The sequence below is a fragment of the Sinohyriopsis cumingii genome, chromosome 6 (genome assembly GCF_028554795.1).
Source record: "Sinohyriopsis cumingii isolate HCF-2022 chromosome 6, ASM2855479v2, whole genome shotgun sequence".
In the NCBI taxonomy this organism is placed as follows: Eukaryota; Metazoa; Mollusca; class Bivalvia; order Unionida; family Unionidae; genus Sinohyriopsis; species Sinohyriopsis cumingii.
Window position 1 is genome coordinate 2,384,921 of NC_142966.1, and position 16,574 is coordinate 2,401,494.

The 16,574-nt window shown below is 36.6% G+C and overlaps 1 protein-coding gene across 1 annotated transcript; it reads right to left on the reverse strand.

The window, feature by feature from the left end:
* Positions 1 to 281: 281 nt before the first annotated feature.
* LOC149796274 (complex III assembly factor LYRM7-like) lies at positions 282 to 13,554 on the reverse strand. Its single transcript, XM_089960909.1, has 5 exons — positions 13,468 to 13,554; positions 11,011 to 11,083; positions 5,812 to 5,882; positions 3,529 to 3,610; positions 282 to 727 (listed from the first exon to the last, which is right to left on the reverse strand). Exons 1-5 carry the CDS (start codon positions 13,489 to 13,491, stop codon positions 615 to 617), a joined length of 363 nt encoding a protein of 120 aa, XP_089817035.1. The 5' UTR covers positions 13,492 to 13,554; the 3' UTR covers positions 282 to 614.
* Between the last annotated feature and the right edge of the window lie 3,020 nt (positions 13,555 to 16,574).

Genomic DNA, 16,574 nt, shown 5'->3' on the forward strand with positions numbered 1-16,574 from the left:
TCTGCACGGGTTCGAGTCTCTGGATCAGCCATGTGGGTGTGTGAAAAAGTGGACAGTGGCTTCTCATGGGTCAGTGGTTTTTACCAGGTTCTTCTTCCACCAGTTATACTGACCAACATATCTTACATTGAGAAATGGCGTTAAACCAAACAACAATACAAATGAAAATTTAAACTTAAAGCGTTGTCAAGAAGCCATGCCCAAAAACACATAAAAATATGTCTGACCCCACCCCATTATAACATAAATGGGTCATAATGCATTAAACAATAAATACTATACAGAATTATTTATTTATTAACATGCTCATGTTACAAAGTTGGATTCAAATCTTTCTCTCCTCATTTTTTCTCTCATGTCTTGAAGAAACACTGACAGCAGATCAACGGCAATCATTTACACAAAATATTTTCTTTCATTCAACCAGGTTTTGGCAAAGAACTCTTTGTGCACATGTCAATTTTCAGGCCTGCATTTCATTCAGTCCTCATGGGCAAACGTGGATTAAACTTTCATTTGGAGTTTATTCAATACTGAGGAGCTAGCTCTATTGAAATATAGCTTTGAAAATGAAACAATTTCTAATTATGTTTTGAAATCACAGCAAGCCATTTTCAGGATGGAGGGTCATCACATTTTTTTGTTTTCTTCCTGCCCACAGGAATCTCACTGCCAGGCTTAAACAAAAAATTGTCTTCCAGCTTTGTGTCAGGTGTTATTTTAAGTTCTGAAAAAAAAGATAATTATTTAAGTAAATATATTTAAAAGCCCACAGGACTTTGGAAAGTGACCATGTACTGTCAATTTATTTTTATTGTTGGGTACCAATTTTTGTGGACTTCTTGGTTGCTACCAACCTCAAATATAAAGACCCAAAGAACCATGTTTCTTCTGTGGAAACAGGGTTCCCTTCCCTTGGCCATCAATTTAAGTGTCTATGAAGTGACTATTTAAATTAGGGTGCAGTGTCCATTACCAAACTAGAATAAACTTGCCAATTAATTCCTGTTTGAATACAAAAATAATAAAAAGAGAATCAAATTCATACCAGGTAAATTCACAATCTTGAAAATCTTTAGCCTAAATATGTTATACTCGCAAGTCTATTAAAGCTGACTACTTTGTAATGATTCTGCCCCAACCTAAACAATGTTCACCGCATCAATCCATGCAAGAAATGTGTTCATGAAAAAAAGTCTTCTTTTTGTCATAACTGTGACAAATTACACAGCCTGAAATTAATCATTAATGTGACAAAATACATAATATGAAGACAGTCATTAACATGACCAAATATACACTTTGAAACTAGCCCTTAACACGAAATGATACAGTTTGAAGCCAGGTATTAATGTGACAAAATACAGTCTGAAGTATTATATGTAGGAGAGAAATCTACAAAAAGATTTAATTAATTGCAAAGGTTTGTATCTTAATTAATTGCAGAAAGTTTGTATTTTAATTGCAAAAAGTCTGTAACTTAATTAATTTAAAAAATTGCTAAAGTAAGGATCTGAATTAATCTCAAAAGTAAGGATCTTAACTGCAAAAAGTCAATATTTTGACTCATTAACCCCTGGTGCCAAGTTTATGTGACGGGAGGTAGTACCCTATTTCTGAGCTCTGTGGCATCAAGGTCATTTAAGATACACCAAAGTGGGTGGTATTACAGAAAAGAAGACAAATGTAGCTCTACAATGATAACAAATAACCTGGACTTTTTCTACTCACATTACAAAATAACGAGGAAAAACATTTTTGAGACGAGATATTTTTTACACCCAAAACTTGTCCCTTGTTGGAATTGGATTATGTCCCGGATTTGTGACTTTTTGGCCTGAGAACTAAGGCAGGTCAGTGTGAACTGCACACAGTCAGGTGAAAATTTAAAAAAGTATGATAAATTTGTGGATTTGGAATAAAAAGTGGCCAGGACACAAAAATGATGCATCAAATAAGCAAAAAAAAAAAAAAAAAAAAAAAACAAAAAAAAAAAACATTATATAAAAAGAACTCCAGCTTTTACCCTTCTGCACATGCATGAGCCAAATATAGCCAATGAAAAATGACAGTTCTAACACAAAAAATGACAGTTCTAACACAACTAGGCATCATGCTACATAAATGACAAAAATCTCCCATGGTTAATGAGTTAACTGATTGCAAAAGTTTGTATCAAATAAGCAAAAAAAAAAAAAAAAAAAAAAAAACAAAAAAAAAAAACATTATATAAAAAGAACTCCAGCTTTTACCCTTCTGCACATGCATGAGCCAAATATAGCCAATGAAAAATGACAGTTCTAACACAAAAAATGACAGTTCTAACACAACTAGGCATCATGCTACATAAATGACAAAAATCTCCCATGGTTAATGAGTTAACTGATTGCAAAAGTTTGTATCTTAATTAACTGCAAAGTAAGGATCTTAATTTAATTGCAAAATTTGAGAACTTCTTTTTAAAGCCGTAGTAACTTGGCCTGTTAACTGCATTGGTACATAACAGAAAATACAAGCAAGTCAACCATTTTTGCCTTTAAAAAGTATATAATATTATGAAAATCTGTTGTTTTTTGTAGTAGATACATGAAAATATTTCACGAATAAATTACAAACTTCCTCCACTTTATTTTGTAAAATATTTCCTTACATCTACTAAATAAGCCTCTATATATGAAACGGGCTGAACAAATATAATATGCTATAATCTGTTTTTGGCACATTCTGTTACTGAACAAGTTCTATGATTTTCTAATGAGTACTATGTTAGGATTATGCTTATCACACATGTATAGGTGTAGACTAACAATACTGAGCTGATGATATGTATATTCTTATCTTACAGTTTATTATTACCATATTTACAATGTACATGGGTTGGAAATAGAGTCCTGTCTAGAGAGGAGCTTCAGAAAACCCAATGTTAACAAAACTAGAAATATAGTCTTGTCTGGAGTGGAACTTCTGAAAACCCAATGTTAACAAAACTAGAAATATAGTCTTGTCTGGAGTGGAACTTCTGAAAACCCAATGTTAACAAAACTGGAAATATAGTCTTGTCTGGAGTGGAACTTCTGAAAACCCAATGTTAACAAAACTGGAAATATAGTCTTGTCTGGAGTGGAACTTCTGAAAACCCAATGTTAACAAAACTGGAAATATAGTCTTGTCTGGAGTGGAACTTCTGAAAACCCAATGTTAACAAAACTGGAAATATAGTCTTGTCTGGAGTGGAACTTCTGAAAATCCAATGTTAACAAAACTGGAAAGCATCACTGGGTCAATACCTGCCAAGGTTAGCTTGTATATCCTTGCACTATGGACAGGCACCAGCTCCAAATTCTTCAGCATGATACAGCTAATAAAGTGCCATTAGCAACCAAATAACCAAGCAAACAAATTAAATGGTTGATGGATCTTTGTTTTAAACATTAAATACTGCTAGATATCAGGTAATATTTAGTAGTTTCTTAAGGCAAGTGGTCTTTTAACTGAGGTAGTTTAGATCAGCTGGGTTGACTGCATTACCATAAGATCCATGGTCTGTCAGCTTTGCCTGAATTATGGTCTCTCTAAGTGTCTGGTCCGCCTCAAAAGCCACCTTTAATAGCTGGAATAGAACAGATAAAATGTTACCCAGAAGGTAAAGTAGATAATTCTAAAAGTACACTAGTCCGGCCATACTGACTTTTCCTTTTATGTCTTCATACGTATTATTTTATTTGACCATGAGCAAATGAGATGTTTGCCTAATTTGTTAATCTGCTATCTTTCAGAGACTATGATGTATACAAAGGGATGGAGTCAAATTCCAAGTCATTTTCCTTCCAGCATTATTCTGAACACTCCTAAGGTTCAAGCACATTCTACAGGCTGTCATTTAAAGCTGAACACCTATAAGGTTTAATGACTTCCTACAGGCTGTCATGTAAAGCTTGAAACCCATAACATTTAGGGACATCATACAGGCTGTCATATAAAGCTGATTAACTTGGTTATTAGTTTTGTGGATAATTTTAAAACAATTATCAGAAACAAGTACAATAAAATAAACTGAGACTTTATTCCCATTTCAAAAAGCAATTATGGACCATAGACAGGTAGAAATTACATCTTTTTGTGGTATTTTCTAACTCTAATAAGTCATATCCATTATGTATTTTCTATCTTGATAAGTCAAATGTATATTTTCTATCCCTCTTGATTCATAAACATTTAGTAATTTTATCCATGAGAAGTCACTAATAATTTTTTTGTCATTAACATCTTTTATCTGTTACTGCATAGACACCAACCCCTTACTGCACAATGACACCTTCTGAAGCCTTTCATGACAAACCCAATTAGGATGACATCCTGGTGTTATTGCCATTGAAATGAATATTACCATTGAAAGATTTTGATAATATATTTGGGAATATGCCAGTCCAGTTAGTCGTCAAGACTTCATCAGAACTGGGAGATTACAGCAGAATGAAAACTTTGGAATGAGGCTATACATTCAAAATAAAATAATTATATTATTCACTGCTCATGTTTACAGTCATTATTTCAGCAAGAGGTAGGACCATGAGCCATTGAATTCTAAAAATATGGATTTTTGAAAATATTTTAAAAAAACATTTACACTGTACAAGCTAATTGAAAAATATTTCAAATGAAGTACTTGAAACTGTGCATGTGTGCTTTGGATTTTTAATGTAGCTTTAACAATTTTTCAGTCATATCGCTACTGTGACTGCAGTGTGACAGTTTATAGTGATGTCTTGCACTGGGGCATCATGCCACAGATATGCAGCATGATGTCCCACCCAGTTAAATTATCCTGACACCAGGCTGATCAGTCCAAACACTAACCTCTTAATGCTGAGCGCCAAGCAAGGCAGCTGTTAGTACCATTTTTGTGAGTCTTTGGTATGACTCAGCTAGGGATCGAACCCATGACCTCTCGCATCCAAGAGAAGAGAGAGGCATATGTATTCCATTGCATTCTACTTCGTGGTGATCAAAACAAAATATGCTCCAATATGAGAGAAATTTAAGCCATCTGAAGCTTCTGTCAAAGAGAGAAAACAGTAATAAATTAAATAGTAAATGGAAACTATTAATATACATATCATACTCCCTCAGTTTCAAAGTTTAAATATTTATAATATTTATACCCATATAGACTCCATGTAGGTTAAATCCCCATCTTTGCTATCCAAGGTTCAGATATATTAACTCTAAGATGTTAACCCTATCTACACCTTCAGCACATAATAATTCTGCAAAATCTGGGAATGGTTAGCACCTCTGCATGCTGCAATGACCGTCCATTCTGGAAAAGTAGTAATAATCCTCTGGCAGACATACTGGAGGTCTCATGGCAGAATTTTGATTTAGAGATCTCCAACAGAAAAATCCATGTTGATACAAACATCCATTCATCAGATTTTCAACCTAGCTATCATGTTGGTCATGTTGGATTTCAGAGCTGCAGTATTTTCATTCAGGGCAAATCAGGTACCATTACAAGTATTTTTCATAAAACACCATGCTGATATGACCATCTGTTCAGGATGAATAATGATAACAAGATTTTGAAGAGGGTCACCATGGTGACCATACTGCATAACTGAGTGGCACCATTTTCATTAAGGAACAACTGGGCCCACTGATTTAGGAGCTGAAGCAATAGCAATTCTGTGCTAACAAACAGATGCTAGCTAGACGGCAAAAGGATGACAAGCCATTACACAAGATCTTTAGGTCTTTGGCAAACGGTGCTAACAATGAATTGGCTAAATTCCACCCACATAAAATTCTCACCTCTTCTATCTTGGCCACATCAGTGATATCCTTGTGTTTTCTGAACTCTGAGTTTATCTTGTCCCTGGCAGCTGAAACCAAAATTAAATTTCACAGGTCTGATAATGATCTACACAAACAGAAAGAGGGCCAAAAAATTCACATGTAAGTATGCCAAAAATTTAAAAAACCATAAAATTTGTTCATAGAAACAACATTTACTACAGTCTAAGAAGTTGATAAGCTGATTAATTTCATTACCTCTGCCAGATTATAATAACTGCTTCCCTCAGCTTAATAAGTATTCTTGCATTTCATTTAAGGTACTAGGCAAGCTGGTATCACTCAGGAAAATTTGACTGTAAGATTTGCTAGTACTTTTTCAGTTAAATCTACTTTACTGTACTGTAAACTGATCACAAATTGCAATATTTTAGTTGCATTAAAATGTAGTGGGGAGAGAACTAAGTTTAACGATGCAATACTTACCTGTTGCTATTGTGTAGATAACCTTTCTGAGATCGAAATTACCCCTGACCATTTGATAAGAATTCATCCTCCCACAGGGTAACTTTTTGGAAGATTCCAGAATCCTACTGGATATCTGGAACATGCCCAGTAGTCATCATCTCTTTTAAGGACAAAGATTATTTGTGGAACAGTGTGGGGATGGAGGAAGGAATCTGGCAGTGTGGTGGGCAAGGAGGGAATCTGGCAATAGCACTGAGTATGTTTTCTTGGAAGGCTTATGACCCCTCCAAAACTGGAAAGGAAAAAAAGGAAATACTTTATGGTAGTCCATAACTGTAAGATGGTATACACTTGGGCCATTCTTTTGTGTCATGCCAATGGGCCCTAGAGGAAAAATATTTTCACTTTGGTATGCCAAGGAACGAAGGTAAAAGGAGAAGGTAGTGTGTAGTGTGAGATTGTCAAAATGCAGCTTTCATAACATCTCAAAGGACAAATGAGTTAGATAGGCTCATGAAGTGACGATGTCATTTGGCTTTTATCTGCGTGAATGAAATGTCTCTCTGGGTAAAGCACTGATAAGCTCTCTTGATTGTTGTGATAATCCACCTCAAAATAGAGGAAGCTGAAATACAAGCTGAAATCTTAACATGGAGGATATGGCTGAGATTGAGGATCTGTATTGGAAGCAGACTTACCGCACCAATGGAAGATGAATGTGTCTACACTCTGTAACTTTGCTCAAAACTCTTTTTTAGCAGAGAGATCATTTCAGATGAGTCCAGCATGAGGTGGAGAATTTGTTTGCTGTTGTGTATGTGAGATGCCCTATGCTGTGACAGGAGGATCCTCCTGTGAGGTAATCTCTTAGGCTGGTCCACCAGCAGGCCAAGAAGATGATAACTGAACATTTGAGGTCCTTACATTTTCAAATACTTGTGGGATCATCCTGAAGGGTGGGAAGGTGTAAGCAAACAGATGATCTCACTTCAGCTTGAATATGTCCACTGTCCAGGCTCTCTGGTGGGGGAATTAAAATGTTAAATGAGAGCTTGTTATCTGAACTTGTCACAAACAAGTCCACCAACGGTGTCCCACCAAGGTCTGAACAGGGAATTGGCTATGGACTGGTGCAGAGACCATTAAGTGAGGAATACCTCCCCCTTCATCAACAGACTACCAAAATATTCTCTTCTGCCAGGAATGTGACAAACTCGGTGGGTAATCCCTTCTGGGGTCATCAATGAAGGAGGTTCCAAAACTCAATGCTGAAAGAAGGTCCAAGTGTGCATCCTTGTCTCCTGAGATGCATTACCACGGACATATTGTTGGAAAAGACCCCATGCAGTGACCTCTTATTTTATTGACGCATCTCTGAAGGGCTAAAACAAACAACCTAATTTGAGTATTGTTGATCTGAGGGACAGATTCTTCCCTGTACCCTGAAGAATCTGCCCTTCTGGTTCTAGATAAGTGCCCCATTCTGAATCTGATGAATCTGTGAACAAACAGAAGTGGTGTATGTGGGCATGTAAGGGCAATCTGGTCAGAAACTTGTTTTGATTCATCCACCAAAACAGAAGTGGTGTATGTGGGCATGTAAGGGTAACCTGGTCAGAAACTTGTTTTGATTCATCCACCAAAACAGGAGTAGTGTATGTGGGCATGTAAGGGCGATCTGGTCAGAAACTTGTTTTGATTCATCCACCAAAACAGAAGTGGTGTATGTGGGCATGTAAGGGTAACCTGGTCAGAAACTTGTTTTGATTCATCCACCAAAACAGAAGTGGTGTATGTGGGCATGTAAGGGCAATCTGGTCAGAAACTTGTTTTGATTCATCCACCAAAACAGAAGTGGTGTATGTGGACATGTAAGGGCGATCTGGTCAGAAACTTGTTTTGATTCATCCACCAAAACAGAAGTAGTGTATGTGGGCATGTAAGGGTAACCTGGTCAGAAACTTGTTTTGATTCATCCACCAAAACAGAAGTAGTGTATGTGGGCATGTAAGGGTAATCTGGTCAGAAACTTGCTTTGATTCATCAACCAAAAGAGATGAGAGTGAAAATTATGACCTAGAAAACTTTGAGCATTCAGAGGATTACCGTGTGGTTTCCAGTTTGCCTGAAGAGAAACTGGAGAAGCCAAAAGTGCAGTCTGTCAAGAAGCCAAGTCTGTTGTGGAGTTCAAGGTTCAAATAATAGAAATAAATGTGGCCTTGGCTCTCAGCATCAATGTCTGGATCTTGTCCACTCTGTCCTGCTGGACTAATTCTCTCTGGATCTTGTCCACTCTGTCCTGCTAGACTAATCCTCTCTGGATCTTGTCCACTCTGTCCTGCTAGACTAATCCTCTCTGGATCTTGTCCACTCTGTCCTGCTGGACTAATCCTCTCTGGATCTTGTCTACTCTGTCCTGCTGGACTAATCCTCTCTGGATCTTGTCCACTCTGTAATGCTGGACTAATCCTCTATGGATCTTGTCCACTCTGCAATGCTGGACTAATCCTCTCTGCAATGCTGGACTAATCCTCTCTGGATCTTGTCCACTCTGTAATGCTGGACTAATCCTCTCTGCAATGCTGGACTAATCCTCTCTGCAATGCTGAACTAATCCTCTCTGGATCTTGTCCACTCTGTCCTGCTGGACTTCTGGAGAGTGAAGGAGGCAGCAGAACAAAATTGGCAAGTGGAGTTACGGTTGTTACTTCATTGGGTTTAATTCCATTTCTCAGCACAAGATAGGTTATATATGGCAGCCAGTATAACTGGTGGAAGAAGAACTGGGAAAAACCCTGGTAAGAACCAATGACCTACAGGAAGCTAATAGCAGCTTTCTCACATACCCACATTAACCAAGACCAAGACTCAAGCCCACGTGGACAGCAGTGAGATGGCAGTGATCAGTAAAAGCAAACACTTTAGACCACTTTGCCAACTTGGGCCCATGGGACTATGGTCACCAGTGCCCTAGCTTTAACTTTATGTCTCCAGTGTCTTGACTGGGAAGCAGCACTGGTCCCCCAAGATATTTCCCACCTGTAAAGTAAAAAGAAAAATCACAAAAAATCAAATTAAATATATATAATGTTTAAAAACAAAACAAAAAAACCCACCTGCCTCCTGTAATATTAAAAACAATTTAAACCAGCGCAATAGGAAACATATTTTTTGAGGCGCTTTAAAGGTTCAAGCACAATTATGAACATTATAGCTACAAGCTAATACCAGAGGTTTCAATGTAAATGAGAGGACAGACCATCCTCTATGCTACCTTTGAACTCCTTTCCACTACACAACCTTTAAAATAGCCCCTCAGTGTTGACAGAATGAGGGATGAAGTGGAGGCAACATGGAGAGTTTCTCCAAACAGGAGAGAACTTTTTGTGTCCTACATTCCAGTAGGAAAGAGATCGTAAACATCATTAACTACTCCGTGAAAAGACCAGTTCTCTTCCTCCTCCAAAACTTGAGATGATGGTTAGGAGGAAGGGTACCAGAAGGGAGGGGGTGCCATCTCAGCCTGTTTTAAGCCTAACTCATTAGAGTCCATGAGGACTGACAAAAAATCATCATGTTGAATTTGCTGCTGTGACACAAGACGGTTTGGCTCAGAGGTAAGAAAAGCCAACAAACAATACAAATTAAATATACATAACACCTCGCGCACAATGCAGATTTAACAGATGGAGCAGGGCAGACCGTTTTCTTACAAATGACCCAGGAGGATCAATGTGTGCTCTTGCCTACTTTTGGAATTGGCCACAAGGGACAGTGCCCTTGCTTCACATAAGTAGTTATGTGATGAGGTTCACCGTACTCCAGATCTTCTGCTAAACAGAGAAACTCTTAGCCAATGACACACAACAGCATATACAAGCTGGTGTTAGACCCCATGCCTTAAATAAGAACTTTTCAAAAATGTAGAAAAAAATAATGTAACAGTTTGGACATGAATATCTCAACAAAATTAATGTAAAGTATGGTAAAAACCAGCAATGACAGAGTGACTAATACCTACACAAAGACAAAAGAAAACAAGTCAAATGAACTTAACTGGAATAAAAATAACACAAAATACATGTATAAAGTTACCCTAATGCCCTATGTATTGGGTGTGGAAGAGGGAGGTAACCTAATGGCAAAAACTCTCAAGACAGCTTAATTCCAACAACGAAAAAAACTTGGACTGTGGTAAATAAACACCTAATAATTATGATACACATAATAAAAATGACCAGTTTATGTCTTATCTAATAGATGCAAAGTGAAATATAACTTTTTTCAGAGTGTATGTTTTTCAAACCATAAAGATGGCATTGTCTGGAAAAAACGATAATGACTGGGCATGTGCCAGTTAATAGAACAGACTTCTGGAATCTTCCAGAAAGTCAGTTTATGGGAAGAAAAATTCTCATGTCACTGTATGGCGCAATGTATTCTCATCATTGGGAGAGGGTAATATCCATCTGAGAAATGTTAGCTATCAAACAGCAACAGGCTTTGAACTGCTGATATTAAATTAGCCAAGCAACACTGTAATCATGTAATATTTTTTGTGATGCCTTATGGTATATGAACTAATATTTCGTGACAGTATTTCAATGACTCATTTCTATTTATTTCTGAGAAGTTGCAATAAATTAATATCTAATAATTTAAGCGCCTGAGACCTATAAATCACATTTAAATATAATCTATGTAAATTACTGTAGACATAATCAGCTATCACACCCACAAAATGTATACCTTGTACTGTTATGAGATCATCTTTAAAAACTCTTTCACTGGTTCGATGAAGCTTCCTAAAACAAGCTAGTACCTGCAAGTAACAATTTTGTTTTAAAAGTTAAATATAATTAACCGTGAAAATATATCCTGATAATTTTAAAAATCTAAAGAAACAAACTGTAATGCATTTATTCAATATTACCTTATGTTTGCTTACCTTTCACAACCCTATGTCTATTTGTTGAAAACTACATATACCTCCCTTCTGTGACTATCTATAAATGCCCAATAAGTTTCACATTCTGTGATGTAGTTTTATGTATAAGTGTCTGATACTTCCAATGCATATTTTCTTTACTGAGCCAGTGAATGTATATATATATATATATATATATATACATGCCCACACACACATATACACCATAGAGGGAAACTCTCTCGCTTATACTACCCCGAGTCTCACTATCTAGGGTTCTTTAGGATACTTCTTTGTATTTGGAGTGATACCCCACTGAATCTATCTGAGTACTGTAGCTCCAGAGTGCGAAGATTTCTACCCCAGAGAGATACCATCTTATTCCTGGTTTCTTGTTGCCGACTGAGTTGCTGGGTGGCTATGTCACCCACTGGCTGTCCTGTGGTTGCCGACAGTGCTGTCAACTGGGTTACTGTCTGGGTCCCTGAGTCACCAACTGTGTCGCAGAATTGCCAACTGGGTTGCTGAGTCATCGACTGTGGTCACAGAGTCATTGACTGGGTCACTGATGATTTTGCATGACTGTGTCACTGACTTGGTCACAGAGCCATTGAGTGGGTCTTCCTCTGCTCGCCAACTTGGTTGCAGTCGTTGACTGTGTTGCAGACTGTGTTGTGGTCGCATATCATTAAACACTCAAGATCAATAGAACGACATACATTATAAAGCAAAATGAGAAGATAGACCTTTAGTAAAATGTGTATTGTCACAAGATTTATGCATTTCTTGGGCGAACCTTGTTATGCTTGTATCCTGGTCAATGAAAGACCTTGTCCCTACACCTTTTAAATTGCCCGACCTGGCCCATTTCTGTCCAGTGAACTATGACTAAATGTGCTTGCTCCAGCAGGTGGTTATACTGCTTCACTTGCAAGGGTGCATCTTCAAACTATACCACTTCAAAACACCCCACCATTGCAGCCACATATATATACCCAAGCGAATCACGTGACCCAAAACTAAAATCAAACACAAACTTAAGTGAAATGAAAATAGCTTACATGAAACGAAAATTGTTGTCCATGGGTTTTTCTATATATATATATATATATATATATATATATATATATATATAAATTTGTTGTGTGGCTGTATATATACATGTTATTCCTCCCATAAATATTCTTTATAAATGTCTTATACCCTTCCATGCGTATTTTGTCAGATGTCCCTTTATGCATAAATGTATGATACCCCTATGCATATTCCATCAGATATCAGTGACCATTTGTATACATGTACTATATGCATATTCAACTTCATGTAACTTTACATCTGATAGAGGGGCACCGAGAGGCCGAGTGGTCTAAAGTGCTCTCAGATCACTGCCATCTCACCTGTCTGCGTGGGTTCGAGTCTAGGATTCGGCCAATGTGGGTATGTGAGAAAGCTTGCCAGTAGCTTCTCATGGTCTGGTGGTTCTTCCCAGGTAATTCCTCCACCATTAATAATGGCTGCCATGCATAGCCTATTGTGTGCTGAAAAATGGCGTTAAATCCCACTACAACAACATCTGATAGAGATATATGTCATGGAAAACTGTCTATCAATTTGTGCTGGTAAAAACAGTGAGCTTTGTCAAGCACATCAAATCAAATTCTTATATAAGACCTGATACATAAAGGAAGGGTGTCCATTAAACTGGACAACACACCGTTTCATCTGCATGATCTCTTTCTTTGCATAACTTGAAAGATTCCTCCGGTGATGTTATCAACAGGACATCACAGAATGCATGTGAAAATGGCGACCATGCTTTGAGTTTGCAACTACTATAATATACTGACATTCACATTTCCAAAATGTGAAACAAAGTTTAGACTATTCCAGAGTTTGTAACTAATCGTCATAGATACCGAATAGTGCAGCTTGGAGAAACACCTTGCACATTTTGAAACTACAATTCAAGTAATTTTGTGTGCAATTCGCAAAATGACCTTTTTGTTTCGTTAGTATCCTTATGTCTCGTATTTTTCGCTTGTCATCGAAAATGATGTCGCGACGAATTCGAGTACATCTCCCAAAAGTGATCCTTTTCCAAATGTGTGTGCCTCATCCACGTTCCAACAATTTCTAAACTATTGGAACAGGTGCAGTCTTTAACAATATATTGATCTTTACTTATCAGTCTTTTTAGCATACAAAGATATTCACTAGGTCTATGCGCATTGATATTCTAAAAGATCACGAAATGAAAGCTAGGCAAATATAGATAAAACCTTCGATCGACTAGCGGACGACATTCATATGTCCCTGCAAGAACTAAGTTGAGCCGAATATAGCATTAACGCAATCGGAATATCATCGGCTTTTTCCATCAAATGTTTGAAAACAAAATAACAACCAGGATTGTTTCGAATTTTTTTTACCCCCCCCCCCCACTTTGAAAATGGAGAGCATGGTCGTTAAAAGTAAGAAATGTATGTTTATAAGTAATATATAAACTAAATCTGCAATTGGTTTTCATTTTCTAAGAGTTAGGCTTGATAATGGGATGGTTTGTTTGGTGACTTACGGCTAAACTAGCACTGGAGATAAATGCGTAACTTTTGCTGAAAATGAACAGCTACCTCGGTTTAGGTATCGAGGTACACAGGTAGAAATCGAGATGGTTATGGGGTGATTATAAGCATGCCAGTTTATTATAATACCAGTAAATTTTAAATATGCGCAAGGTCCATAATGATTGTATGAGCAACATAGTAACATCAGACTATTGATAAGATATCTTTACTGTAAAAAAAAAAAAAAAAACGAGTGGAAAAATGAGGGGTTGGCAATAATGCTGGTTCACAATGACTACATGATGTAATTCACTAACAGCAACGTGATCAATCTTGTTGGGCACTTTAAAAAAAAGAGGGTGGGTGTATCTGTATCTGTACAGAGATTTAAGGACAGAAAATGATGTCATGTTCGGGAAAAAGACAATGCATGGCAACCCTACAGCAGTGTAAGGCTATTGAAACCAAACGATTGCTTCGTTTTTTTTTTGTTTTTTTTTTTTTATTAGAAAGCTGCAGAAAAAAAAAAACACGAAAAATTAAAAGCGCTCCACTGATTGTCGAATTGAATTGGGTTTAAATTTTTAGGTTTTCCTCACTGGTTATGTAGTATTTGGATTTGGGAAAAAATTATCATTTTAGGATACTAACGCGCCTGAAGAGGCTTTTGTTTTATCAACAAATATGAGATACAAAACGGTATCCAGCACAGATAAAAAGGGACAACAGATACGTAAAATATTTGTTCAAATGAAATGTATTTACATAAAACGTGCGATAGAACGCAATTGTGGTGGAAATAAATAATATAGAAGGCCTCAGATAAGTTATTGTTTCATCAACAAATAAAGCTTTCGTGAGATATTAAGAGGACTCAAGCAACCAATTTTTTTAATTGATTTATTTTGTTTTATTTTCCGTATTTGTCAAATTTGAATTGTACCTAATACTAGGATTATAAAAATGTCTTCAAAAAAGCCTAAAAGAAATATGTCAAGAATATATCCTGGAAATACTTAAACTAATTCAGCAAAAACCAGCGGCACGGTTACTCAAGCTGACAAACATCAAAATCGTATAGATACACTATAAAATTCGTTGGGACTCGCGAAAAATTTAAGGGAAAAGTAATTCAAGTTAGGTGCGACGAAGCTGAAAAGAAAGCTTTAATGGAAGAACAAGTTCATGTATATGCAGAAGCACTTAGACGCGCGTTATATGGAAATGGGGATGGAAATTATTAATATTTTATCTTATTGAATAATGGCCCAGTGCAAGAGTGTTGATACCATCAACGCAATAACGCTTATCATCAGAAATATTTAAACCATTTTTGGTAATTATCTGTTACAATAACATGCTTAAATGATCTAAAACCTCTTGTGGTTATAGAATCAATTTTTTCACCCGATTTCCTATATAGCGCTTGTTTATAGTGCGCAAATCGTATTTTGTTTTTGACATAATCGTCATTTAATCCTTTCGCTTTCTTTGTTTTATAATTTCCATCATCAGTCAATATTGCATGCATTTTACTAGGCAGACCAACAAATTCATAAACGATTCCGAAGCTAAACTCATCCTTGAACTTGCCAATCATCTTTTTGTTGGCAGAATCATGAAAAGGAATCTCGCGAGGAACATCAGAAAGATCATATAATTCTATGTTAACATAAATATCTTGGAAAACATCACTATTAACACAATCATTTCCATTAATTTCATAAACAGATTGTAAAGATGGAAGAGTGAAAATATATCGTCCTTCTGGTCAGAAATGGACAGAAAATAATTTGAATAAGACTATGGGCCACTCCTCTCGAGATTTAAGTCAAGACCCACGTCGAGAGAAAGGAAATTGGGTACCAGGATGCTCGCAGCTCAATGCAAAGGAAAGACATAATAAAAGAAATACAAAAATAAAGATATCTATTATTATTGTCAGTGAAAAGGACATTTAGAGTGTCATAAGAAAAAGAGAACAAACAGGAGGAGAAGAGAGACGAGGAGAATTCTTTTTTCAGATCAAGAACCCATACCCGTCAAGATGCGACAAAATAAATAGAAGACTGTGAAGAAGAAGAACCCATGCCAGTGAAGAAATTTAATTAAAAAAAGAGACAGTGAAAGAATTTAAGGAAGAAAATGTCATTTGTGATGTGTTATGAAATTTTCAATGTGATTCCTAAATGAGAGAATATACCAAAGAAAACGTACATGTTTGTTTGTGTCACTTAGTAGTATATTTTTTTTAAGAGATACGATTGGCCCAGCAAAGAGCCGCTTTGGTAATGGTAGTAGTAGTAACTGTTGCTGATGTTGATTGCATGTCAGTAGTAACGAGAGTGGATGAAATGACAGAAGGCTTAGAAATCTTGGCACATGAAAGTCTCTTTCTCTTGGATTTAGTAAAAGAAGAACCGTACATTTGGCTTAGATACTTTAACTCCACCAAAATGACACATCATTTTATTTGCACATATTTTCTTCTGTCCTTCACATTACAGTGTTTTCCTCTTCTCATTTTCTTCATACCTCTCCTTATTGTTGAATAACTACTTATGCTTCTTTCTGATGCTACAAAAGACTCCGTCTGTCTCTTTCTTAATCATTCGCTGGTAGTAACGATGGAAGATGGTACTACAGTCGCAGGCAATAACTACTGCGAAGACGATAGAAAAAAAAGAACAGCTAAGCATCAGCAGAGAGGCTGAACAGACCACTTGCTTTAAAATCCATTCACGAAAAATAAAACCTGATTCGAAAAAAATGAAAAATATAATGTCAATAACGTCAATCCGAAGCCTCTAACCAAAAAGTTT